General features: G+C 47.5%; 1 protein-coding gene across 1 annotated transcript in view; it reads left to right on the forward strand.

Moving 5' to 3' along the window:
* The first annotated feature begins 209 nt into the window (after positions 1 to 209).
* Cyfip1 (cytoplasmic FMR1 interacting protein 1) overlaps positions 210 to 26,524 on the forward strand; it is a 75,942-nt gene continuing 49,627 nt past the window's right edge. Inside the window, 3 exon segments of the mRNA XM_041657998.1 lie at positions 210 to 677; positions 26,040 to 26,157; positions 26,238 to 26,327. Coding sequence (XP_041513932.1) covers positions 26,041 to 26,157; positions 26,238 to 26,327 — 207 coding nt within the window. The 5' untranslated portion in view covers positions 210 to 677; position 26,040.

Here is a 26,524-nt window from a genome sequence, read left to right on the forward strand (position 1 = left end):
AAACCGAGGTTCTACTCGCAGAAGCCATGCATCGGCTCACAGGCTCGCACCCATCCCTAATTCCAGTCCCAGAGGGATTCAACACTCTCTTCGGACCTTGGCCTGCACCAGGCACTCACGCGGTGCACAAACATACAGGCAAGCCAAACATTCGTACACATAAAAATGAACGAACCTTTCTTTTAAAATGTACGTTTAGTGGAATTCCCAATTCTGCCTCTTCATAAAGTGGAATTCTTTTCCTCATGCGGCCTTAGCCTGAGCAGAGGTTCCCCTAAATCAAGGATAACTCTGAGGCTGGTGAGCCTGGCAGGATGGAGCCCTCCCAGCCTGGAGATCAACCCACCCGCTCGACGGGTGGAGCCCACCCCGCAAATCCCGGCTTCCTTTGCAGCGGTGAGCTGAGCTGCAGGCGGGGCTCCGACGCGGGAGGCTCGTGGGGGGCGGAGGGTACCGACCCGGGCCGAAAGGGCCGAACCGGAGGCTCTGGACCCAAAGCGGCCTGCGGGCGAAGGGAGGAGCGCCGGGAGGAAGAGGCCGAGCCGCGGAGCACCGCCCCGGAGGAAGGGGAGGAGGCCGGGTGTTTCCTGGTGCATTCCCGACCCGCCCCAGTGACTCATTGGGGGTAGGAGAGCTCCCCGGGCCCGCCCTGGACGAGCGAAGGCGGCGCAGACCAGGTAAGAGCGGTCGACGGGCCGCGGGGTCTCACTTCCCTCCCAACCCAGTGGGGCGAGCCTGCAGGAGCCTTCGGTGCAGCCTCGGGGACCGCTCGGCCTCCCGGGATTGCCTCCTGGGCTCCGGAGTCTCCGGGTCACTGCACGCCGGCTCCCGAGCTGAGGACTCCCGGCCCAGCTCGGCGTCTCCAGGGCTCGCTCTCTCTCTCCCCGGAGTCATATTCCAGAATCCCCGGGCCGCGGGCTCCCCAGTGCTGATTGCCCATTCCCCTGGCGGTGCGCAACTCCGGAGGCTCAGCCCCCCAAGTCCCGAACCCCCGAGCCCCCGCCCGGACTCACCCCTGGATCCTGGGATCCCAGACCTCTCGCTTCCGGCACGAGGCTTAGCTCCAAAGAGGAAGAAGGCAGCGTTAATGTTCGGTGTTTTACTGTTGAAAAGTAAGAAGCCGACGGATCGCTAATGTTGTACTAAAGTGAGAAAACAAACCCGAGTCCACCATGGTTCTTGCCCTCAGAGGAAAGGAAGGAGATTGTAGTCCCGGGCAATTGTTCTCCGATTCTTGGAGAGAAGGGCATTTTGGGCTTTGTTAAAGGAAACTGGATTTTGAGAAGCCGTGGTGCGCCGCGGCACGTTCATACCGAATTTTATACTTTAAGCCTCATGCGTCTGCTTAATTCGCAACGTTTTGTGAGTTTGAGAAAAAGGGAAGAGATTTGCAGTTGGGGTTTAAGGGCTGGGGGTAGACAGAGGGAAGCATCAGGGCATCGTCCGCCGAGTTAGCTACGTGGGACGGTACAAGGCGAGCCCGGTGACTTTGCTCGCGGTTGTCTGCTAGGATTGCTTAAGTGATTCTCGTTGGAAGCAGCAGTGATACTCGGGTACGGTAACTGAGATCAGTGCTTGCCAACTTGGGGAATTTGCTCCTAGACCCTGGCCAAGTTCAATTGGTTGGAAGTCGAAGCACACCAAACTGATGGAACGCGCGAATACCTGCACTTCCCTGGTCCCGAGGATGCTAGTGGTTCTTAATCAAAAGCCTGGATCTACAGGCCCAGAGCCTGAAAGAACTAATCCAGTTTTTAAATAAATGTAAGCCGCTGCAGGCGTGTATCATAAGAATTCAGTAGGGTTGTTGTGGGATTCTCTGTTGCCTTCTTCCCCTAAGAGCAGGAACATTGGCAAAATGGTGCAGTTGAAAAGTCCCCTCTAAGAAAGTACATCCACTAGGGATTTGTGTATTTGAGGAAGGGTGTATTTAAGGTTTTTGTTAAGCATTGCATGTGTGTATATGTGATATGTGTGTCCTTGTACGTGGGTGCACGGGTGTGTGAATGTGTTTGCATGAGCGTGTAAAGGCTCAAGACTGATTTGGAGTTTCCCTTTATTGATTTCGACCTTATTCTTTGACACAAGGTCTCTCTACTGAACCCAGCGTTCACTGATTGAACTAGTCTCGCTAGCCAGCTTGCTCTGGAGATCCCCTGCTCCACCTTCTAAGCACTGGGGCTCCAGGGAGGTTGCTGTGCCCATTGGCGTTTACGTGTGTTCTGGAGATCTGAACCCCCTGTGCATTTGTGTGGCGGATGGTTATCGGCTGCGCGTCTCCCTGGCACCTAAGTGTGTTTTTAACTTTATGTATAGTAAAATCCATGCTTTGGAGTGTTGGCTGCTCCCGTAACTAGGATGTAAAACTAGTTCCTGTCACCTCACACGCTTCCTTACGGTGCTCCTTGTAGTTAGCCTTTTCCTACCATCAACTATTGCCCCCAGGGATGTTTTCATAGTTCTGCCTTGCTTTCTCCAGAACATGCTGTCTTCGTCTTTGAGTCTGCATCTGAGATGATACTGTGCTATCATTAAAAAGTATGGAGGTGGGGGGAATAGGGGGAGTTGCTACATTTAAGGCCCCCCATGGTCTTTTATCAACTGAACACCATTAAGTAAAAACGCACAATAGCGTATGGAATACTGTGTTACAGAAAACCTACCCAAATCTGTCTAAAAGAAGTGAAGTCTGTGCTTTGGATGGGTAGAGCCTTGGGAAGGCGAGATGGCTGGGTGGATGTGAACGCTCGCTGCTCGCCTGAGTCACACACAACCCATGGTAGAAAGAGAGGAGCAAATCCTGCAAGTTGTTTCCTGACAGCCAAAAGGACACAGTGATTTGTGCCCACACTCACCTCCCCATACACAAATAATAAACAAGTGCTTCTTTAAAAGTTAAAAAAAAATATGTAGTTCTGGATACAATCTGGAGGAAAGACTAAAATGCGATCTCTATTTCATCTTTTTAAGAAAGCTCTATTTAGCCGGGTGGTGGTGGCGCACGCCTTTAATCCCAGCACTCGGGAGGCAGAGGCAGGCGGATCTCTGTGAGTTCGAGGCCAGCCTGGTCTACAAGAGCTAGTTCTAGGACAGGCACCAGAAACTACAGAGAAACCCTGTCTCGAAAAAATACAAAAAAAAAAAAAAAGAAAGAAAAAGAAAGCTCTATTTACATATTTGACTTGTGCGTATTTGTTGCTGGCTGCATGGGTTTGTGTGCACTGCGTTCATAGAGGAGCCTGTGGAGGCCAAAAGAGGGCGTTGGATCTCTTGGAACGGGAGTTCCAGGCTATTAGGAGCTGCCCTGTGGGGGCTGGGAACTGAACCCGTGTCCTCTTGGAGAGCTCTTAACTTAGGAGTCATTTCTCCACATTTCTCCAGCCCCTCCCCATTTGAGAAAGGGTTTGATGATGCGGTCCTTTCTACCTTAGCCTTTTTGTGTGTAGGTAGAGGAAGGGGTCATGAAGTCCACGTGGGGCTTGAACTCCTGATTCTCCTGCCTCTGCCTCCTGAATGCTGGTGTTGGAGGTGTGCACACCACTCTGCCTCTCCCCCAGTCTCTGAGATCACAGAGATAAGGTATAACCTAGCCTGAAATAGTAGTTTTTAAAGGTGAGGAAATTTACAAACTCCACCCCAATAGTATTTTCAGATCATATAGAGCTGTATGTGTTCTGAAAGCGGCATTCCGCTATGTCTTTAGCTTTATTTGTTTAAATGGGACTTTTTAAGAACATAGATCATATTTCATGTGTTACACGTTTTCCCTTAATTGTGCTCATTTGTTTGACGGTCTTGGCGATCCTTAAATGTTGCTGTATACCAAGAGTCCAACCGTACCTTCTATTGACTGTATAATATAGTCATGTGTTGTTGCATGGCATTGATGTGATCTGGTGTGTATCTACACAATTGCATCACGTGTAATTGCATGAATGGAAATAGGTATGGATATTAATTACATGACGGTACTAGGAGTGCCATGGGCACTGACTTTTCTTTAGTGTGGATGATGTATTATAATGAGTTTGATCGGTCTTCTATGTCTTCTCTCAGTGATGTTGCCTTTTAAAGTTACTTATTTTTATATGTATGGGTATTTTGCCAACATGAATGTCTGTATACCATGTATGCACTTGGTGCCAGAAGAGGGAATTGGATCCCCTAGGACAGGAGTTTCCACGAATATGAGCTGCCGTGTGGATGCTGGGAATTGAGCCTGGGTCCTCTGGAAGAGTGGCCAGTGCTCTTAATCACGGAGACAGCTCTCCAGCCCCTCACACTGTGGGTTTTTTGTTTTTTGAGTCTTTATTTATTTATTTATCTATCTATTTTTTTATTGTTGTTGTTGTTGGTTTTTTTTTTTCCAGACAGGGTTTCTCTGTGTAGTGTTGGCCTGTGTACTCCTGGAACTTAATTTATAGACCAGGCTGGCCTCAAGCTCAACAGAGATCCGCCCGCCTTCCTCTGCCGCCCAAGTGCTGGGATTAAAGGTGTGCACCACCACTTCCCAGTATTTTAACATTTATCCTGGGCTCGAGAGATGGCTCAGAGGTTGAGAGCACTGCTTCTCTTCCAAAGGTTCTGAGTTCGATTCCCAGCAACAGCTTGGTAGCTCCCAACCAACTATAATGAAACCTGGTCCCCTCCTCTGGTGGGCAAGCATACATGCAGGCAGAACACTGTAAATGCAATAAATAAATAATCTTTTAAAAAAAGGTTTGCATCATCATCACTATTAAAAATAAATTATCTCCACTGCAGGTGCTACTTCTGTCTCTATCCTGTGTACATGCTTACATTTGTCATTTAGAAAGCGTCTTAGTCACTGGTGTGTCTCTGTGAAGAGACACCATGGCAGAGGCGACTCTAGGAAGAATTTAATTGGGGGCTGGCTTACAGTCCCAGAAGTTTGGTCCGTTATCATCAGGGCAGGAACATGGCTCTGGAGCAGTAGCCAAGAACTACATCCTGATTCCCAGGCAGAGAGATTGGGTCGGCATGGGCTTTTGAAACCTCTAAACCCAACCCTAGTGAAGCACTTCCTCCAAGAAGGCCACGCCTCCTAATCCTTCCAGTCCAGTGGTTCTCAACCTGTGGGTCTCTCTACCCCTTTTTGTTTTTGAATGACCCTTTTACAGGGGTTGCCTAAGACCATCAGAAATATCAGATATTTACATCATGATTCATAACAGTAGCAAAATTCCAGCTATGAAGTAGCAATGAAGATAGTTTTATGGTTGGCGGTGGGGGGGGGGTCACCATAACACGAGGAACTGTATTAAAGGTCTTAGCATTAGGAAGTCACCTTCTGATCCTCAAATAGTGCTACTTCCAGATGACAGGGCATTCCAGTAGAGAAGCCTGTGGGGCCGTACCTGCTCACACCACCATGGAAGGGCAATTGTTTTGCTCACTTACTGCTTCCTGTTTGGGGCATTATTGCTTTTTTTCCTGCAGAGGTGCAAGTCGTGAATAGTTAGGGATCTTGTTTACTGTGCTGTAGCATCCCAAGCAGCAGGGGCAGTGAGTGGGCGTGGCTGTCTGCCTGTAAAGTTCTTTACGTAAAAGGAGGCGTCCTGTGGTTTGCTGACTTCTCAGTAGTTCACATTTAATTATTCTCACTGTCCCCCGAAATAGGTGTAGAAGGTATTATTTATGCTTCACAGATGAAGAACTGTCCGATGAAGTAGGAGTTCCAAGACCACACGAAAAGCCAGACCGTCAGATTCTTAAGCCTGCAAGTTTAAAAATTAGAAAAAAAAGGGTAGAAAATACTGCCCTCCAGTGTCAGTCCCTCAGGCATCTGTGGAATCTGTCACAGCAGCCTGCCACCCCTTCTCTCCGGCCGACCTCCCAGGCCCTCTCACTGGGTGTCTGTCCAAGTCATGGTTTTTGATGTGTTTTACTTAGCAAGCAATGGCCAGAGAGGCGTATTAGGACTCTGTTCTTCTAGATACCTCATAAAAGCAGATTTATTAGATTGGCTTGTGCCTTACGAGCCAGACAGTTCCGTAGTCACTATCTGCATGCTATTTTTTTTGGTCGTGTTTTACATCCTGCAGCTTTGTTGAATTCTTTAATAACTAACTCTTAACAGTGTTTTCTGCAGCTGCATTGTGGACAGTGTTGTAAGGTGCATGTGTGTCCATTATTGCTATGGCCTCAGTCCCATAACCACCCCCTTGCCACAGCCTTCTGAATGATGGGGTGGCCAGCAAGTGCCACCACGTATGGCTGTGTTTCTTTCAGAAACTTTTTTTTTTTTTTGTCCTCAAGCCTCTTTTTCTGTATATTCAAGTGGCAGCTACTTCCATACTTTCTTGGCTTGGCTTGCTCGTTGTGCCTTTGCTGTTTTTGTGGCAGGGTCTCTCTGTGTGTCCTTGGCAGGCTTGGCACCTACTGTGTAGACCACGCTGGCCTTGACTCCCTAGAGATCCCACTTGCTTCTGCCTTCCGAGCTCTGGGATTAATGGCTTACTCGATCGTGCCTGTTTGATGTATCCTTTTTTCAGTTCTTTCATTTTCTTTCCTTTGTGTCTTTAAACTTAAAACACGTTTCTCGTGGACTGTATGTTGTTGGCTCCTGTGGAGTTTGTTTTGTTGTGTTTTGGGTGGTTAGCCATTGTGTATATCACTGCCTTTCAATCTGAGCATCCCACGTAATGCAAGTTGGGTGCATACAGTGATTTAGTTCAGCATTTTGCTGTTTATTCTCTTTATCTGGAGAACTGATGGCTACAAGGAACCTTGTCACACAGGTGTTGGCCTGGTTTTATAAGGCTTCCAGAACATTAAAACACAACGTTGGTATTTTTGTCACCAAAGGCTTTTCTCTGCCTGTGGGTCCCAAAGACCCCAGGCTATGCTTCTGCTTCTGAGTAGGTGGCGGGGCCGGGATGGTGAGCATAGCAGAAACTCATTCATCTTCCTAGTTGGTCCCCAGCCATCTAGATTAGGGTTGCTTCTCCACGCCCGGCTGTGGAAGCGGAAAGGGTGGACATTGAACTTGAGCTCCCAACGCCTATGATTTGTATTCGCATCTCAAGTACTCTGCTGGCCGAACCTGCCAAGCTCTCTCCTTGGCATTTCCCAAGCTCATGGAGGGATTTTTGCCCCACAGAGAAGAAAAACCGATATTCAGAAAGCAGTGGGTTCCATTTCTGAATGTGAGTCCTTGTTCTGCCTAGGACTGTTGGCATGAATATCGACGTCTTCTTGGAGCCACTCCGGGAAGGCAGAGTTGGTCTGAAGGATTGTCAGTGGGGACACAGGGCACAACTCCACACGGTCCTTGGCAGCCTGAGGAAGTCTCTAATATTCTGAGGATCTTGAATCAGTAAAGCCAGAGCCTTGCCAAAATATCAAGCCTGGCCAATATGAACCAAAGGCTGTAATTTATTAAAAGAAATTTTTAATTTGGATATTCAGTACAAGAGCTAAGAAAGAGATAGAGGCATGGACCTTGGCGGTGGTGGCACACGCCTTTAATTCCAGGACAGACTCCAAAGCTACAGTGAAACCCTGTCTCGAAAAAATAATAAAAATAAGGGGCTGGAGAGGTAGCTCAGCGGTTAAGAGCACTTCCCAGGTTCAATTCCCAGCACCTACATGGCAGCTCACAACTGTCCGTAACTCCTGTTCCAGGAGATCTGATACCTTTACACCAATGCACATAAAATTAAATAAATCATAAAAAAATAAAGAGAGAGAGAGAGAAAGGCATGCTTAATTGTCCTTCCAATAGCCATGTATAGGACTTTGGTGACGTCAGAAGTTATTGTCTTTAAAAGCTCACTAAGGGATTCAAATGACATCGTAGTGTGGCTCCTTCTATGCAGCTGGCATGATGGTAGTTGATTGGTAAAACTCTAGATCACAGTGATGTAGGGGGTTCAGATATCTGCACTGAAATGCCCAGGACGGGAGTGAGGCCCTCCTGTGCTGGTTAGCTTGTCAGCTTGACTCCCGGAATCCCCTGAGAAGGGCAGCTCAGCGAGAGGTTGTCTAGCTCAAGCTGGGTCATATCTGTGCAGGACTGTCTTGGTTGTGAGCTGATGGGGGAAGGCCTATTGTGGGTGGCACCGTTCCCTAGGCGGGGGACAGTATAAAGAAAGCTGGCCGAGAGCAAGCAAGGGTCCATGCATTTCTTCTGCCTCTGCTCTTGGCCGTGGAAACGATGCAACAGAAATGAATCTAGAACTCTTGCCCAGGGTGATAGACAGTCAGGTCTTAAGCCTGGTTCATTGCTGTGTAAAGGAGGTAGTGTCTCTGTTTTGATAACCTTCACAGCAAATTGTGCCCATTGTGCTGGCATTCTAGACTCTGGAGGGAGGGCTCCCTTCCTGTGTGCCCCTGACTTAAACTTTCAGTCCTGCCACAGAATTGCAAACCCAGGGCCATACTTGGTGCTCCTGCCCCAGTAAACTACCACTCAGCCTAGGCACATCTATTTTAAAACATTGTTTGTCATCACCCACAAACCATGCACCAGTCTCTACGAAAGCGGGGAGCTGTAAAGCCGCTTCTCTTGGCTCACTGGGGTCCCTGCCTTTGAAGATTGCTGAGATTTTTGACTGTGAGCACATTTGGACACGAGAATCTCAGAGGCTGTCGACATTCATCCTTATTTCTGTCCCACACACCAGACTCAGAGGATTTTGTCTTTTGTTGTTCGCTCTGATCACACAAGTGGGGGTGGTAGTCAGTGTTTTAGCAGGGATTCTCCTGAAAAACAGAACAGATAGGTTTTATGTGTGTGGGTATGTGTGGGTGGGGGCGGACAGACAGAGACAGTGAGAACCATCTTAAGGAGTTGCAAGGCCAAATTCTGCGGAGCAGGCAAACAGGCTGGCTGGTGCCTCAGGGAAGAGCTGATAATGCGGTCTGAGACCAAAGACCATTTGGAAACACAACTGCCTCTTTCTTGGGGGTGTCAGCGTTCTTTTGTCTTGAGAACTCTGGCTCATTGGACAAGACCTGTGTAAATTAGGGTAGCCTGCTTTACTGACCTTAAAATTTATCTTCTTTAAATATATCATCATAGCTACGTCCAGACTAGAATTTGCCTTTGACCGTGACCTCCCTAGATAGCTGTCACAGGGGTGAATTGTAGTGGCATTTCATTTGTATTTTAGTAAATCAAGCTTACCTGAGGCTCAGAAAACAGCCACACTGGCCAGCCTTACAGACCAGGCAGCAATGACACACACCTTTAATCCCAGTAGCCACACTAATTGCCATAGAAACCAGGCAGTAGTGGTGCACACCTTTAATCCCAGAAATAGAGAGGATTGTAAAACGGGAGGAGACAGCTCTCAGTCTCATTCTGAGATTCCTTGAGGCAGGATCGCCATTTCGGATTGAGGTAGAGGTAAGAATCAGTGGCCTGCTGTTTTGCTTTGCTGACTTTCAAGTTTAAACCCCATTTCTGTCTTTTAGGGGTTTTTAGTTGTGCTTCAGTGACTTGTGTTTTAGAGAGCAGCCACCTCCCACAGAGATAGGATCCGTGTTCCTTTTTTTGTGGGGGCAGCTGAGTTGCTCGTCCTGGAAGAAGTGACACTCCTAACTTCCCTTCCCCAGAAACAGGCGACGCTCGTGCACACAAGCTATGAGGAGTCGTAGCTTCCTTTCCCCGCTTCCTTTCCCCCCCTCTTCTTGCTGCACCCCTCCTCCCCAGTTACCCCCTCTTCCCCTTTCTTATCTCATGTGTTCTGTTGCTCTCAGCGTCCCCTCCTTCACTTTTTGTTTTGTTTGTTTCTTGAGACAGGGTTTCTCCACGTAGGCCTGGCCGTCCTTGCACTCACTCAGTAGATCAGACAGGCCTCAAACTCAGAGATCTGCCTGCCCCTGCCTCCTGAGGGATGGGGTTAAAGGCGTGCACCACCGTACCTGACTCCCCTTCATTTCTTGTGTCCTGTCTCATGGGTCCCTTTCTACTTTTCTGGCTTCTTACTTAAACACACACATACCATCTTTAGAAGCTAGGCTATCCACTGGGAGAGATCATGTGGTATTTCTGTTTCCGAGCCTGGGTCGCCTCACTTAATATCAGGCTTTTCACTTGTCCACAGTAGCTGTGGTTTCCTGCACAAGGCCTGGATAAGAACAGGCCAGTCGGGCTGGAGAGATGGCTCAATGGTTAGGAGCATTGACTGTTCTTCCAGAGGACCTGAATTCAATTCCCAGCAACCACATGGTGGCTCACAACCATCTGTAATGACATCTGGCGCCCTCTTCTGGCCTGCAGGTATACATGGAAGCAGAATGTTGTATACATAAAAAATAAATAAAATATTAAAAAAAAAAGAACAAGCGAGTCAACATTCTAACACAGGGTGAGAGGGATTCCTAAGCCCCAACCCCTAACGGAAGAGTTATGGACAGTTGGTGGTGTCTAGGGGGGCAGTCATTGTGCTTTAAGGGTGTGGCTCCTGCTCTGTTGACCATGCTCCAGTAGACGGCCCCATACCCAGGAATTTGTGGGCAGCTCAAGTTGGAGTCAGTGGGTTATTAAAATAAGAAAGGGGGGGGGGCGAGAAGTTGAGGGTGGAACTTGGGGGGAGGGTTGGAGGCGAATGTAAAAGAGACATCGTATGAAATCCTTAGAGGACAAGCAAGGCATTTGCAGCTCCATTTTCCTGGAAATTTTACCATTTTGTTTTTCTTTATGATTGAATAAAATTCCATTGTCTCTACCATGTTTTTACTGTGTTTTACTCTGTCCATGTCTGGGCTCGTTCCATTCCCTGGATGCTGTGAAAAGAATGGCAGTCAACATGGATGTGCGAGTATCTCTGGTAGAACATGGAGTAGAGCAGTGGCAATATATCAGGTCACCCTCCCACCCGCTGTAAATAAGGGTCCTTCCCCTACGTCCTCAGCCAGTGGCGTTTGTTATCGTATTTTAAAGTTTAGTCTGTTTTCAATTATGGTATGTGCACCAGAGTGTAGGTGCCTACTACAGAGGCCAGAAGAGTGTGTTGCATCCCCCTGAGTTCGAGTTACAGCTTGTTGTGAGTTGTTGGACGTGAGTGTTGAGAACTGAATTCGGGTTTTCTGCAGAAGCACCTTGCTTTTATCCAGAGTCATCCTGGGGGGCCCCTCATTTTTGTTTCCCCTTGAGGGTAGCCATTCTGACTGGGATGAGATGGAGTTTCAAAGTAGCTTGAATTTGCATTCTTCTGATGACCAAAGATGCTAAGTTCCTTCAAAATATTTATTGATCATTTGTACTTCTTTTGAGAGCTATGTTCATTTTATGTGTCCATTTATTAGTAGGCAGGATTTCTGTGTGTGTTTAATTTTTACATTTGGGCTAGTTCATTTTTGCTGACTTGACCGTCATGCTTGAACATGTATGGGAAGAGGGAGTCTTGGTTGAAGCATTGACCATCATGCTTGAACATGTATGGGAAGAGGGAATCTTGGTTGAAGCATTGACCATCATGCTTGAACATGTATGGGAAGAGGGAGTCTTGGTTGAAGAGTTGACTATCATGCTTGAACATGTATGGGAAGAGGGAGTCTTGGTTGAAGAGTTGACTATCATGCTTGAACATGTATGGGAAGAGGGAGTTTTGGTTGAAGAGTTGACTATCATGCTTGAACATGTATAGGAAGAGAGAGTTTTGGTTGAAGAGTTGACTATCATGCTTGAACATGTATGGGAAGAGGGAGTCTTGGTTGAAGAGTTGACTATCATGCTTGAACATGTATGGGAAGAGGGAGTCTTGGTTGAAGAGTTGCCTCCACTGTATTGGTCTGTGGGATGTTTTCTTGACTGTTGACTGATGAAGGCCTAGTCCACTGAGGGGCCATCTCTGGCCGTTCTGGGCTATAGAAGAAAATGGTGGCTGAGTAAGCCACAGAGAGCAAGCCAGTACGCAGAATTCCCATGGTCAGTTGGTGTCTCCAGGTTCCTGCCTTCCGTGACTCCTGCCTTGACCTCTTCCAGTGGTGGTGCAGTACCTGAAAGTGTGAGCTTGTTTAAACTCTTTCCTTCCCAAGGTGTGTTAATCATGGTGTGTATTACAGCGATAGAAAGCATCATAAGATAACGTATATATATTCTAGATAATGTATAAATATATTATACATTCTAGATAATAATGACATGTAGCTATCAACTATTTTCACCTGTTCCATAGGTTATCTGTTTATTCTTATCTCTTTTTTGTGCAAATCTCATTTTAATTTGTTGTAAAAACTATTTGTTAATTCTTATTTTTTCCCACTTGTTAATTCTTAAAGCTATACTTTTACGCTGAAGCATTTTGTAGTTCTGATTTTGTTTTGTCATCCGTGGGTCCTCCATCTGTTCCACACTCATCTCCCACTCCCCTATCCTTTACCCCCTCCCCTCTCATACACACACACACACACACACACACACACACCGTCCCCAGTCAGAGTTTCTCTTTCTCTTTACCCTGACTGCCCTGGAACTCACAGAGATCCTCCTGCCTCTGCCTCTCAAGTGCTGAGATTAAAGTCATGCCACCATGCCTGGCTTATAAATTAAGGTTTTTGATCCGGTTTGAACGGCTTTTCATACAGAGTGACGGCAAGGGCGTGATCTCATTCTGCTGCAGGTGGCTATCCAGTTTGGCCAGCATCATTTATTGAAAAGTTGCCTAGAAAATTCTCATCATCAGTTTATTGAACTTTATGCGGAACAAATGCTATTTCTACATTAATTCTCTGGGATTACTCGTTGATTTAAAACATTGTTTGATTTTTTTTTCTCTTTTTTGGCTTCTGGTAGTGACATCAGCAGTTTGTTGAGTCCTGGACTATTAGAAACCACTTCTTTCCCGGGGCTGGGGCTGGCAACTCCTTGGTAAATTTAGAAGTAAAAGAGGAAACTCCAGAGTGAAAGACCGCCAAGTCTGGCTTGCTAAAACTTAAGACCTCGCAGTGGCTGCTCACTTCAGTCTCCTGCCACTCCCACCCCCTCCAAGGAAACAAAAGAAAAGTTAGGTTTCCGACAAGTGAGTAAAATGGAAGCGCGCATAGCTTGACTGGAAACACGTTTGCAGCAGTTCTGTTGAAGCGGAAGTCTAGTGAATGACTTCAGGAATTAGTGAAGAAGGTTCAAAACAAAGAAGAAGCAACCCGTGCCTGCTGGACATGAAGGGGGTAGCGGGGTGGGGGAAGAGAAGCAAAAACTGGCTGCTGTATAGGAGTGCGCTCAGTCAGAGCCTAAGAGAAATGCAAATTAAAAGCAAATTAAAGGGCCCTTATTGTGAGCAGGAGTTTAGCTGCCTTTCTTTCTTTCTTTCTTTCTTTTTTTTTTTTTTTTGACAAAGTAGTTTTAATTCCTTGGATAAAGACCAAGTATTGGAATTGTTGGCTCTTACAGTAGACCTGTTTTTGGTTTTTTTTTTTTTTTGAGGAACCTCCGTTCTTTCCCACAGCGACTGTACCAGCTCACCTCCATCTCCGGATGCTCCCTTCTCTCATCCTCACCAGCACTTTTTCTAATAGTGGTCATTCCCATCCTGAAGAGGGGAGTCCCTCATTGTGGTTCCAGTTCATATTTCCCTGATGATTCGAGGAGTAATTAGCGTTGCGTCTTTTGAGAGATGCCCATTTGTCTCTTGTTGAAATGTCCTGTGTCTATTTGAGAATGGGATTCTTTGCTTTTCTGTTGTCGCATTGCTTGAGCCCCTTGTGTTCTCTGTGTTAGCCGCTTGTCGGGCACATTGTGGTGTTTTCTTCCACCAGACACTGTTTCTCTTACTAAGCCGTAAGTGTGCCTCTGTTCTGTGTCTGCCTTGGCCGTGAGGGTACCCCTAACCTGGATTCACCTTCTGCTCCGAAGGTAGTCACGTGACTTCAGAATCCTTCTCATGCTGTGTCACAAATGGCCTGAAAATACAGGCCACAGCTGAGGCTTTCCCGTGGGCGTTCTCTTTCTTAGGAGTCCTCTGTGTGCAGGTATGGCGATGGTGACTGCATGAGCTTTGTGTAGGAGGTCCTCTCCGCATTTGTCCTGATAGATGGCTAAATATCTGGACACGGTTATTGTGAAGGCAGGTAGGGAGCCAGCTGGGCGGTTAGGATTATGATTGACCTAAACCACCACAACAACACAGCAAAGCCCTCTTCCTCTGTCCTATAGTTGAGGCGAGCGAGGTGCACAATGGCAGCCGTAGAGTGCCATCTCCAGGATGGTCTCTTGTGAGCTACCGTTGACACCTAAGGATACAGGCCTCTGTGCTCTGGACGGTCTGTGGAATATCTCACTGCCTATAAGGTGAAGACATTGGGGCTGATGGACATTTTCAACCCAGTCAGTGTGAGGGCAGGAACCTCGGTAGAGATTTGGGAATAGGGTGTGGAGTAGGCGGGTGTGCCAGATCCTCTTAGTGGGCCACAGACAGGTTATTGATGATCTCAGGGGACTCTGGGGGAGTGCTCATCCAGGACCATGGAGGACCGAAACTCCTTGTGGCCGTGCCTAGAGAAAAGAGGCTGGCTGAGGACTTAAAAGGCTAGGCTGTCTGATAAGACTCTGCTCTTCTGGGTAAGAGGAAGGACAGGGCGAGAGGAAAGATCGTCTACAGGTGGTGTGACTCCTCAGGGAGATGAGTTCTTTGGTTTGCTTTCTAGTCGTACGCTGACCGTCATAAGCAAAAGCAATTTGGGAGGAAGAGGACGGTAATTTGGCTTTCATCTCCTGTTACATTCTATCATTGGGGGCAGTCAGGGCAAGAGCTCAAGGTAGGAAGGAATATGGAAACGGGAACTGAGGCAAAAGCCAGAGAGGAATGCTTGCTCCCCATGGCTTGCTCAGCCTACCTTCTTTTCTTTTAGTTTTGAGACAGACGTAACCCTGGCTGTCCTAGAACTCACTCTGTAGTCTAGGCTGGCCTTGAATTCACAGAGATCCACTAGCATTCAGGACCACCTGCCCAGGCATGACACCCAGTCATGGGACTGTACCCTTCCACAACTAGTCATTAATTCAGAAAATGCCCGGCAAACTTGCCTCCAGGCAATCTGATGGAGACGTCTTCTCAATTAAGGTTCCTCTTTCCAGATGACTCCAGCTTGTGTCGAGTTGACAGAAAGTTAACCAGGACCCGAATCAAATAGTTGCTCTGTCGCAAAACCTGGAGTTTTGCTTGCTGCTTCGTAGGAACTGTGAGGATAGAAAGGGAGGCGGGGACCGGGGAGTATTGATCGCGTGTAGAATGGAATCCTTAGCTGTCTTTCAGGAGCTTGTGATACACACTGGCTGTTAGTGGTGGCAGCCACAGGCAGTTCCTTTCCTTCCGAGAAGCAGAGAGCTGGGGAAGTCGTAACTTCCAGCGGCAGTGATGAGCCCCCGGGGGTAATTTGTTATGCTCTCCAGGAGGTTCCGGGGACACGAGTGTACCTCTGCCCTTCTGAGGGAGCAGCTGCACTATCCTTGTGTCTGAGTGTGAGCGCCAAGGCTGCCACAGGCAGGTTATGGAGATGGTCCGCGGGTGAAAGGGAGCCTTGGGAACCCATGCCGGTGCAGGAATTGCTCGCCCGGTGACTGGAGCAGTCTGCTTGATGCCTCTAGGCTCGGCTTGTTTCTTTCCCTGAAGACTACCCAGCAGTCTATTCTGGACCCTGGCAGCTCCTTGTATGTGGTATGGCTGTCCTCCTAAGCATCAGAGACAACCGTGGGAGGAACGGTCCATGTGTTAGAATAAGATGAGTTGGATGTATTTTCTTCTTTTGTCTCTTCCGTGTGCTGTGTTATAGATAAAGGGATGTCACAATCAGAAGGAAACATTCCGTAGTGAGTAATTCATGCAGTGTCTGGGAATCTCACACTGTGGAGGAAAGACCAGGCCCCGACAGGGAGACTTGTGCCAATGACCCAGGCATCTGTCAAATTGGTCAGCGCTGGAGTTTCGCTAGTGTTTTCTTTCTGAGATCACTGGGCACAATGGGAACTGTAGAGACACAGCTTTGGAACTGCACTATGGCAGGGTCTGGCATGGCAGGACAAAAAAGTATACCAGTGGAGGAGCCAAAGACTACCCTGGACTGTTTGTTACAAGAGGATTCACTCTATCTTATAGAATATATGCCCTCCCATCCCGTGTTGTGTACCCCCCATCCCTCCCCTGTCCTCCCACCCCTGCTTTTTTGGTTTTTCGAGACAGGCTTTCTCTTTGTAGCCTTGACTGTTCTGGAACTTTGGAGACCAGGGTGGACTTGAACTCACAGAGATCTGGCCTACCTCTGCCTCCCAAGTGCTGGGATTAAAGATGTGTGCCACCACCACCTGGCTTTTTCTCTTTTCATTAACAGTACTTTTTTGTCTATAAAGTAGACAGAGGCAGGGCTCGGGAGATGGCTCCATGGGTAAAAGTGCTCGCTCTGTAAGCCTGATGGGTTCCCTGGAACCGTATCAAAAGCCAGATGTGGAGCAGGGCTAGGTGTGAGCAAGTCAATCCTCCTTGCAGATGGGAGGCAAGGTAGAGGTGGAGGCAGGAGACTCAGCTGGCCGCGAGCCCTGTTAGCAATGCAGAGACAGCTTCAACAAAGGGGGCTGCGAACGCACTCTGGAAAGTTGTTTTCTGATTTCCACATTCCTCCCTCTCTTTCTGTCTGTCTGTCTGTCTCGCTCTGTCTCTCTCTGTCTCTGTCTCTCTTGTTTTCTGATTTCCACATCGCCTCCCTCCCTCCCCCTTTCTCTCTTTCACACACACAACAATGAATGAATGAATGAATGAAAGAAAGAAAAGAAAGAGACAAGGAGATTTGTATTTGTTGCTGTGGTGAGCATGCCGGAATCCCATAGGACATGGATTGGGCAGCACGCCTGTGGCAGAGAAAGCTATTGAAGATGCAGGCTAGAGAGGGAAGCGATCAGAACGATGCTTTCCGCAGTTAACATAAAAGGAAGAATGGCCTTCTGGAGTGACCCAGACTGCTTCGTGACCAGGCATGAGCATGGGGCAGGAGTATCAGGTAGCATAGAGACTACTGGGTCGTGGGAGGGGCTGGAGGGGCTGCCAGCCGAGGATGAGGGCCAGTGTTGTGTGGTGTTAGATGGGAACCCTGGAAGACTGAATTGTTGTTGTTGAAACTGTTCTTTTGAGCTTGTTTTGAGTTGCTGATTTTGAAATGTGGAACTTTTGTGTACTAAAAGGGAATTTCTCCTTTTGCAGAGCTGGGCTAGGGTATGTTGTTTGGCTTTTTAAAGGCGTGTTTGTTTTTGTTTTATGTATATGAGCGTTATCTGTGCACGCGTGCGTGCATGTGTGTGTGTGTGGGGGGGTGCCCGCTGAGGCCAGAGGAGGTCAGATCCTGAGTCTGAAGTTGTAGTCATCGTGAGTTCTTGTATGGGTGCTGGGAACTGAACCTGGGTCCTCTGCAAGGGCAGCAAGTGCTCTGAGCCATTTTTCCAATTCCTTTGTTTGCTTGCTTGTTTGCTTTCCGTTTATTGTTTTGAGACTTCTTATGGTGCTGGCTGGCCTGGAACTTGAACTCAGAGAGATCTGCCTGCCTCTGCCTCCTGAGTACTGGGGTTAAAGACGTGCGCCTCTACACTTGCTTGGATAGTTTTTAGGTAGAAGCATCTTGCCCACTTTAGCATAGCATAGCAGTTACCTCTGTGATAAAAGTGGCAGCCAGCGGCCCTTGCTTAGTTGATTTAGTGTGGGGTTTAGCCATTGTAGCACATGGGAGGAAACGGAGCAGCTCGGAAAGACGTACCGTACAGGAGATTTCTGATGCCTGTGAGCAGGGTGTACAGAAACACTGGAATTTCTGCTTTCTGGAGGGCTGTTGTTTGCGTGTAAAAGAGGAAGAAAAATAAGCTGATATACCTTGTTTGTGTTGGCAGAAACGTCATCGTTTCTCTTTGCTCGGGTGCCATAGTTAGGCAAGCAAACTACTTAGTTTGTTTTGTAAACTCTCTCACGAAGTACCAGGTTACATCAGAGCGTACAAACTTAATTGGATCTGTTGATCTCCCTCTCCGTTTCTCCCTGCCCCCCCATCTCTCTGCCTGACTTCCCGGTAGTTTTCTCTCTGACTCCGTGTCTGCTGTGTCCTGTTGGCCTCCCTACTTCCTCATTTGCACCTCTTTTCCCTTCCTCTTTCCCCTTCCTGTGGTCTCTGTCTAGTCTCATAGCCTGTCCCCATACTCAGACCCACATACGTGCATAGATAGCCTTTTTAGTTATTTATTCATTTATTTATTTAAAGTTACGAGTGCTTCATTTGCATGAACGACTTTAAGTCAGAAGAGGGCACCAGATCTCATTACAGATGCTATTGAGCCACCGTGTGGTTGCTGGGAATTGAACTCAGGACCTCCGGAGGAGCAAGCAGCCAGTTCTTTTAACCACTGAGCCAGATATCCAGGCCAGATAGCCTTTTTAAAAGATGTATTTTCATTTTATGTGTATGAGCATTTTGCCTGCGTATATGCAAGCACATCACATATGTCCAGTGCCCTCAAATGCCCGAAGACCTGACATGGTCTCCAGTGCTTGTCTAGTCTCCCTTAAAAAATGATGTCTTTGGTTTTCTCCTGGGGTTGCTGTCCCGACTGAGGATATACCTGGGCTCACAGTTTCCTCTAGTCTCCTAGCGTTGTCTCGGAAAACAGGTTGAACCTCAGTCTTGCTGTTCTGATTTTCACTCTTTTTGTGCAGTTTCGGCCCAGGAGTTTTTGAGACTGTCTTGTTGAGTCACACAACAAGGCTGGCTTTGGAATGACTCCGTAGCCCAGACAGGGCTTGAACTCTTGCTTCTACTGCTGCAGTCTCCTTCGTAGCCTGCACTACAGGTCTGTGCCACGAGGCTGAACCTCAGTAGTCCTTTCGTGAGCCTGGAGTTGTTGAAGGACAGCTTGTCTAAACACAAGAGCGTCTGTGTTCTCAGCTGTCTGCCTCAGGTTGCCCAGATACAGGGAAAATGATCAAGTCATAATCATTTGGTAAAAAATGTGAGTTTAATTATTCAGTGTTCTTTGTTTAAAAATGTAGTTAATTAGTAAGTTTTGCAAAAGTCGCTTCATTGTTTTCTTGGGTACTGAGGTGATGGACTGAGCTGGTGAGTTTTGAGAGCCGGAGCATGGCATGCAGCGACAGGGCTGAACGGAACTGTCTGAGGATGTGTTTCATAGGTTAGAGACATCTTGTTTAGGGCCTGGCTGTTGTTTACCCCCCAGGCCTGCCTGGTTTACAGCACTATCTACAAGAGGGGCCAGGGTAGAGGAGAGCGGCTGGACTGGGCCACTTTGGGCTGCTAACTCTGGCTTTGACCCCACAAGTCCAGTTGCTCAGCCCTAAACAGACACACATTATCTAGCTTGAATCAGTGTGTGTGTCTGTGTGTGTGACTATGCTGCTCTATGCCCAGGGCTCTTGTTGAGCTGGGGACCTCTGAGAGCATCATTCTGCTTGTCTTATCAGAATGCTGGGATGACCCCACCACGGGAGTGGCTATGATCAGAATGCTGACCCCACCATGGGAGTGGCTATGATCAGAATGCTGGGATGACCCCACCATGGGGAGTGGCTATGATCAGAATGCTGGGATGACCCCACCATGGGGAGTGGCTATGATCAGTATGCTGACCCCACCATGGGAGTGGCTATGATCAGAATGCTGGGATGACCCCACCATGGGGAGTGGCTATGATCAGTATGCTGACCCCACCATGGGAGTGGCTATGATCAGAATGCTGGGATGACCCCACCAGGGGAGTGGCTATGATCAGAATGCTGGGATGACCCCACCAGGGGAGTGGCTATGATCAGAATGCTGGGATGACCCCACCAGGGGAGTGGCTATGATCAGAATGCTGACCCCACCAGGGGAGTGGCATTTGAGAACATGTGACACCTCCAGCTGATAAACACTTTCCTTTCTGTGGGCACACTGAGAAACTCAGCCTCCTTTCTACCCATGATACCCTGGTGTCTGGTGCCCTCTGATGCTCACCTGCGGTCCCTTCATCAGGCAGTGAAGCAGTTCACATGCGGTGTGCGGCTCCAAACTCAAATAGCACTGGATCTCTCACCGAATGGTAGCAGCTTGCTCTATGAAAATTACCATCTAGTCTGGCAGAGCAGGTATCTCCCAGGCCGTGGATACTTGGTGATGAACGCTGAAAATCTCTTGAAAAGATATTTAGAACAGGTTTGTAACATAAAAGAAGTGATGACTTTTAAGACATCAGGTCCAGTTCCACATGTAAGGTCGTTTTGTAACTCAGGAGGTGTAGGATTTGGAAGCAAAGGTGAACATTGAATTCTGCTGCCGATAGAATGCAGTCCAAGAAACGGTACCTTGGTACCGCTTAATCATCTAAACTGCAGAAGCGTGTGCTGTTCCAGGGTCACTTCGGGGCCTCAGGAGGCAAAAGCACCATAGCTTAGACAAGTGGAACGCCAGGCCTTACAGGTCACGCGTGGGCAGGTGGTTGTGTGCTGTATATGGCAGCATGTCTTTTCTGGATGGAACATGCATTTTCCTAACTATCAAGATACCATTGCATGTTCTTTTCTACCTGACAGCCCAGGGGCATCTGGATCCTGCCTGGGTGCTTCTCTGCGTGTGTTTGTTGAGGATGGTCCTACAGATACCACAGATCAGTGGGAACTCACCTCCTCAGCTTCTGGAGGCTACAGGTCAGGGATCAAGGCAGCAGGAGGGGTGGAGTTTTCATTTCAGGCCTTTGACGTTGGCTTCCGGGTGGTCGCCTTCTTGCACTGTTAAAACATGGCCTTTACTGTTTTATTGAAGACACAGACAGTAACAGCACCAATCATATGGCCACAGACTAGAGAGAGGGGACGGGGTTCTCGAGAAGTGCGACCTGCTTTGGATCTAGGTCCAGTGTATGGTATGGTTTCTCCCATAGCCAGCATCCATGTGTCCAGGAATCAAGGGATGGAAAAGGGAATAGATCCACTTACTATGATCCCTAGTGGTCCACTGGGGATGCATCCTGTTGCGTGATCTTAAGTTCTGCTGGTGTAGAAGTTTTCTTTCCAGAAGAGGGAGTGTTCCTGCCTGGAACCACAGCAAACATCCCATTGAACTAGAATGGTCTTCTGATGTCCTTCAGGCCAACGGACTAAGAAAGGAATAGTAGTGTTCAGAGGGGTGATTGATCCAGATTACCAAGGGGAAATTGGATTGCTTTTCCACAATGACTTTAAGAAAGATTCTGTCTGGAATGCAGGGGATCCTTTAGGTCGTCTCTTGACGCTACCATGTCCTGTGATTATAGTCAATGGGAAACTCCAACATCCTAATCCAGGCAGGGCGACAGTGGGCACAGATGCTTGAAGAGTGAAACTATGGGTCATTTCTGCAGGAAAAGAGCCAAGAGCAGCCAAGAGTAGAGGAAATAAGGAATGGGTAGTAAAGGAAGGGAACTATAAACAGCAGCCAAGACCACATGACCAGTTTTTAGAAAGAGGATTATAATTGACGTGAGTATTGATTTTGTTAAGAATGTATTTGTATAGTTACTTGTGTTTTCTTTTCTTGATTTCTTTATCATGTAACATCAGTTAATAGACTATCAGTGGCTATCATTTAAGTTTGAGATACAGAAAAATATCCCTCAAGGGACATTGCTACCTATTCTAAATTTCTAAAGTGTTTGCCGTTGTACAAGGGATAGTTATATCATGTTAGGGATAATTATGACCTGGTTACTGATTTCATTTGGAAATGAAGCATGACGTAAGGGGATGTGATGTGATTGTCTGTCAGACTGACAAGGGGTGGAGTTGTGATGGCAATTCTTTTTTGTCAACTTGACTTCATCTGGAATAAACTAAAACCGAAGCAGCTGAGCACACCGATGACGGGTTTTTTCTTAATTAAATCAGTCAAAGTGGTATGACCCACTTCTAATCCAGATCTTTGAGAAGGGAAGATTTAGCTTTAATCTGGGCCACGTTTTCTGCTATCTAAAGACCATGGAAGAAGGAAGCTGGGGCTCTCTCTCGGAAGGACACGAGAGACAATTTCTAAGAGTTAGGGGAAAATAGACAGGTCAAGCAAAGTGGAGGTCTCAGCAGCTGCTGGGAGGAGGGGACTCATCAGAGCCCGAGAGCAAGCTATACTTTCTCAAGTAAGTAAGGTCAGGAAAGCAGACAAGCAAGCTCTCAGCCCTGGAGACCTGAGATCACATACTTGATGGCTCAGAGTGGGCGGGGGCGCGGGGCGGAGAGGAAGAGTCATTCAGAGAGCACGAGAATGCCCAGAGCAGTCTTGCAGACTGGAGTAATATGGCCAGTATTCCTAGATGGGAGATTGTGGAAACAGAAAGTTCTGCTTCAGGCAGGCCTAGCAGTCAGGGTCTGTAGGCATTAAAGATTGGGCTTCTGGGCTAATCCGGATGTGTGCCATTGATGGGCTTTAAAACAAATCGTGTAAGAATAGATTTTTAAAAAGAAAAAAAAAAGTCTGCGAAATATGCATTCTTTGCCAGGAAGAGACAGCTTTTCCTTGATGGGCCTCCGCCTTTTCCAATGGCACTTGCGGCTTTGAAGAGGGGCGGGCGTCTGGGAGGCTATGCATGTTGTTTCCAACTCTAAGGAGGAGTGGTTGTGATATTTACTCCTTTCTTGATATTGGTGTGTTGCCAGGGAGACAGGCTGCAGCCCAGCCTGCTACTAACAGCCCCGCTGTCGTCAATCTCTGGTTTGGAGTTGTTCATTTTCTGGGTTCTCTTCCCAGTTCTTCTGCCCATTTTTGCTGTGGAGTTTGAAATGTTTAGGCTAGCTGCAGACAGAGTTAGGATCATTCTGGCGTTGGGGTATTATTGCTCCTTCCTTTATAATGCAGAGTAACCGTTTAGCCGCAGTAATGTCCTTTTCTGAAGGCTAGTGCCCAGAGCCACCCCACTTCCATTTGACTAGTTCTTACTGGTTTTCTTCTTCCTGTTCTACGTTCACTTAGCAGATCCATATAATCATGTTGGTAGTTTTTTAGATTATCTATAGTTACGTAATTATTGATGTGTTTAGGTTTAGATCTCGCCTTTGTTGTTGTTACTGTGATGGGTGGAGATGGGTGAGGATGAGGATGATGTCAGGGTCTCTCTAGATAGCCTTCACAGGCTTGGTTCTTCACTAGGGAGACCAGGCTGACCTCAGACTCTCAGAGATCTACCTCCCTGTGCCTCTCGAATGATGGGATTAAAAGTGTGCCCCACCACATCTGGCTACATCCTCTCTTTCATTCTGTAGTTCTTTACTCTCTTGGCTTTGTGTGGTTGCTTAGTCCGTTTTGGTGCCGAGTTGAGCTCAGGGTTTTAAGTGTACTAAGCTACACTGTCGGCCTGTTTCTGCCTCCTGTTAGACTTTGAACATTTTGTAGTATTCCATTTTAATTTATCCCAAATTGTGCCTATTTGATAGTTATTTCCGCTCTCCCCCACCGTCTCTTTTGGGTTGGTGACAGTGATGATGCTGGGTGGTAAGCCCAGGACTTTGTGCATTGTGCATTTAAGGGAAACAGTCTACCACCAAGCGAAATCACAAGTCTGATAGTTTTTCACACTGATTAGTCTTCTTTTAGTGGTTGTAAAAACTACCAAGTGCATGCCTGTGAACTCTTTGTAGACTGTTAGAGCTAGCATTTTTTTCTACTCTGTCATAGACTATGGAAATCTTACCACCATATAGTCTTGCTTTTCCCCTGTTAGAGTTCCCTTTTGTGTCTTCTTAATCTCAGTGAAAGAATTGAAAAGTAGACTGAGAAGGACACTTGAGGACCATTTTCTTACAGGGAAAGAGCAACAGGGCAGGCAAGCTGTAAATCTTGGCAGTTGAAGGGAGAGGGAGATGAAGAAAGGCTTTTAGGTTAGAGTCGGCGTATGGATGTATATAAACACGCTGTTAACGAAAACCTGCTTAGGATTTTGGCTATTTCCCAAAGACGAGATAGACAGGAGGAAGAGTTGTACAACTTGGGAAAATGGGCAGCCTTAGCAGAGATGGTCTGAAGAATGGTTTTATAAGGACCTTAACCCGTGAGTTCCATGACAGGCTCCAAGGCTACCCAGAGAAACCCTGTCTCGAAAAACCAAAAAAAGCTTTGTTTATTCTGTGTATGCCTACATGCCGGAAAGAAGAGGACACCACATCTCATTGTAGATGGTTGTAAGCCACCATAGAGTTGCTGGGAGTTGAACTCAGGACCTCTGGAAGAGCAGCCAGTGCTCTTAACCTCTGGCCATCTCTCCAGCCCTTGACTATCCTTTTTAGCCTATAGATCCCCATTGACTTTGGTTTGGTTTCCAAGTATGGTTTTTGAATTCCTAAAACCTTAATTACCTTAATTAACGACAATGGATCGATGGGGTCCATCTTTAATTGTGTCAAGCCTGTGTGTTTGATTATCTAACACTCCCTGAATGTTATAGTTATTTTATATAGCTTATATAATCCCATAAATACTGCATATTTATATGGGCTACTGCTTAGTGCTAATATACTACTTAACCATATGCAGACCCTACGTTTGATCTTCGGCACCAATATAAATAAGTACATACCACGTATTTATATAACTGCCATTTATATAGACCCAATATTATAGTAGAATGAGTGGCTATCAGGCCCTAGAGTAACAGAGAGGATCGGTAGGCAGCGAATCAATTATCTTCAGACAGAATTGGTAACCGTAGTGTAGCGAGCATACTGGACAATGGCAGCTGGCTGCTGAGCGGCTGGAGTGCTGGTCGTGGTGAAGGGCAGTGGGCTGGGGTGCTCTTCGCTTGGGGGTAACACTTAGTATGGTTATACTGAGTTTCTTTGTGTGCCGTTCCCTGCTGTGTGATTTGTACCGTGTGAGGGAGTAGACTCCGCTTTTGTCTTCGTACAGCTCTGAGGGGTCAGGCTTGGCCACTGTGCACACGGTTCCCAGTCATTCAGTCTCTGGTATGCCAATTGGGGCTGTTCGCCCAAGAGCGGTCCTGGATGGCCAAGGTTTTTTAGTTCACGATCTAAGGCCTAGGTCACAAAGTATGGGCCGAAACTCTGCAGGTTCAGGTCACAGCAGTCTATGTTAGCAATCTGGGTTAGCGATTAGCTTTTTATGTGCAGAATAACTCGAACGGAAACTGGGTGCAGCTTTGTGGACTCTCCCTCACCGCCATGGCTCGGGACTTGCTGGGTCTCTGGAACTTCTGTTTCCAGTTTTTCATCTTGGGATGGAACTCTGACCCTTGAGAAGGCGCACAGGCAGCATGCTATGGTCCATGGGTCTTTATTATCCGTGCTGCCATTTTGTTCAGAGGCTTCCGTTGAGTTCTTCCTTGGCCTCGTTTGCTGTCACTTCCTTCTTAGAACATAACCCGTCCTGTGGCTCCATTAGGAACACAACCCCAAGTCTTCCTGTCTCCCCTCCAGGATGGTGGACTGTCTTTCTAACCCACCGCCCATCCTGCTAGGGTCAGAAGCCATTCGATGGGAGACAGGCTGTGTGCTGCCACTGCGTCTTGTAGCTGGCGTGGATGTGTGTTTTATGCCTGCACTTCTCTGCCTCTCTGTTCCATCTTCAGGGTTGATGCTTTTCTCTCGAGCACACCGATGCTCTAGTACAGTCCCTGCGATTCCAGCCAGTTGTAGCTACACTGCTGGTGACCAAGGGCAGTTCTCTAGTCCTCACATATTTGGAATAACTGTGCAGGAGATGCTGCCCTATTCCAGCCATGTGAGGGGTTAACACACCCTCTGTGGGGCCTAAGCACCAGCAGCTAGGATGGGAGTGACAATGTGGAAAGGGTAAAGGGAGACGGCAAGTGTGGTAGGAACCGTAGGAACCGGTATTTTCTGCCGCAGGATACTCTATAGAGGTCAGGAGAGCTTTCCCAATAAGCCTGGAGGAAGGAAAGGACTCTCAGGGACTTGTGGTCCCTATGCTCCCATTCTGTGGGTGTCTTCAGTGCCCTTGCAAGAAGGGGGTGAGGGGAAACCAGAAGCCACCTAAGTCCCGTCAGAAGGCCTGCTGTATATTCCAGACCGCATCTTCCCTCACAGCCGGCTCTGTACTTTGTTCTGTTACAGTATGGCTGCCCAAGTGACACTAGAAGATGCGCTATCCAACGTGGACCTCCTGGAGGAGCTGCCTCTGCCTGACCAGCAGCCTTGCATTGAGCCTCCACCTTCCTCCCTGCTCTATCAGGTAGGTCTCTGAGAAGATGGGACACGGCTGGCCACTCTGACCTCAGCCTGACGTCTTTGTTCTGCTTCCCTCCCCTGCAGCCCAACTTCAACACCAACTTTGAAGACAGAAATGCATTTGTCACGGGCATTGCAAGATACATTGAACAAGCGACTGTCCACTCTAGCATGGTAGGTAATGTCGTCCATTTCTCTGTTTCTGTCTAGCAGGTGTCCCGTTTAAGCAGCACACGAACTACATGTTCTCCTGAAAGACTAGGTAGAGGAAAAGAGATGGAAATGTCTTACAGTCTTAAGAAAGTTCTTGCTTTTTATTATAAAAAACAGTCTATAGTTTTGTTTTTTATAAAGATTTATTTATCGTATAT

The sequence above is a fragment of the Microtus oregoni genome, unplaced genomic scaffold (assembly GCF_018167655.1).
Source record: "Microtus oregoni isolate MIOR12 unplaced genomic scaffold, Mior012 000000F_ref0000247, whole genome shotgun sequence".
Taxonomy (NCBI): Eukaryota; Metazoa; Chordata; class Mammalia; order Rodentia; family Cricetidae; genus Microtus; species Microtus oregoni.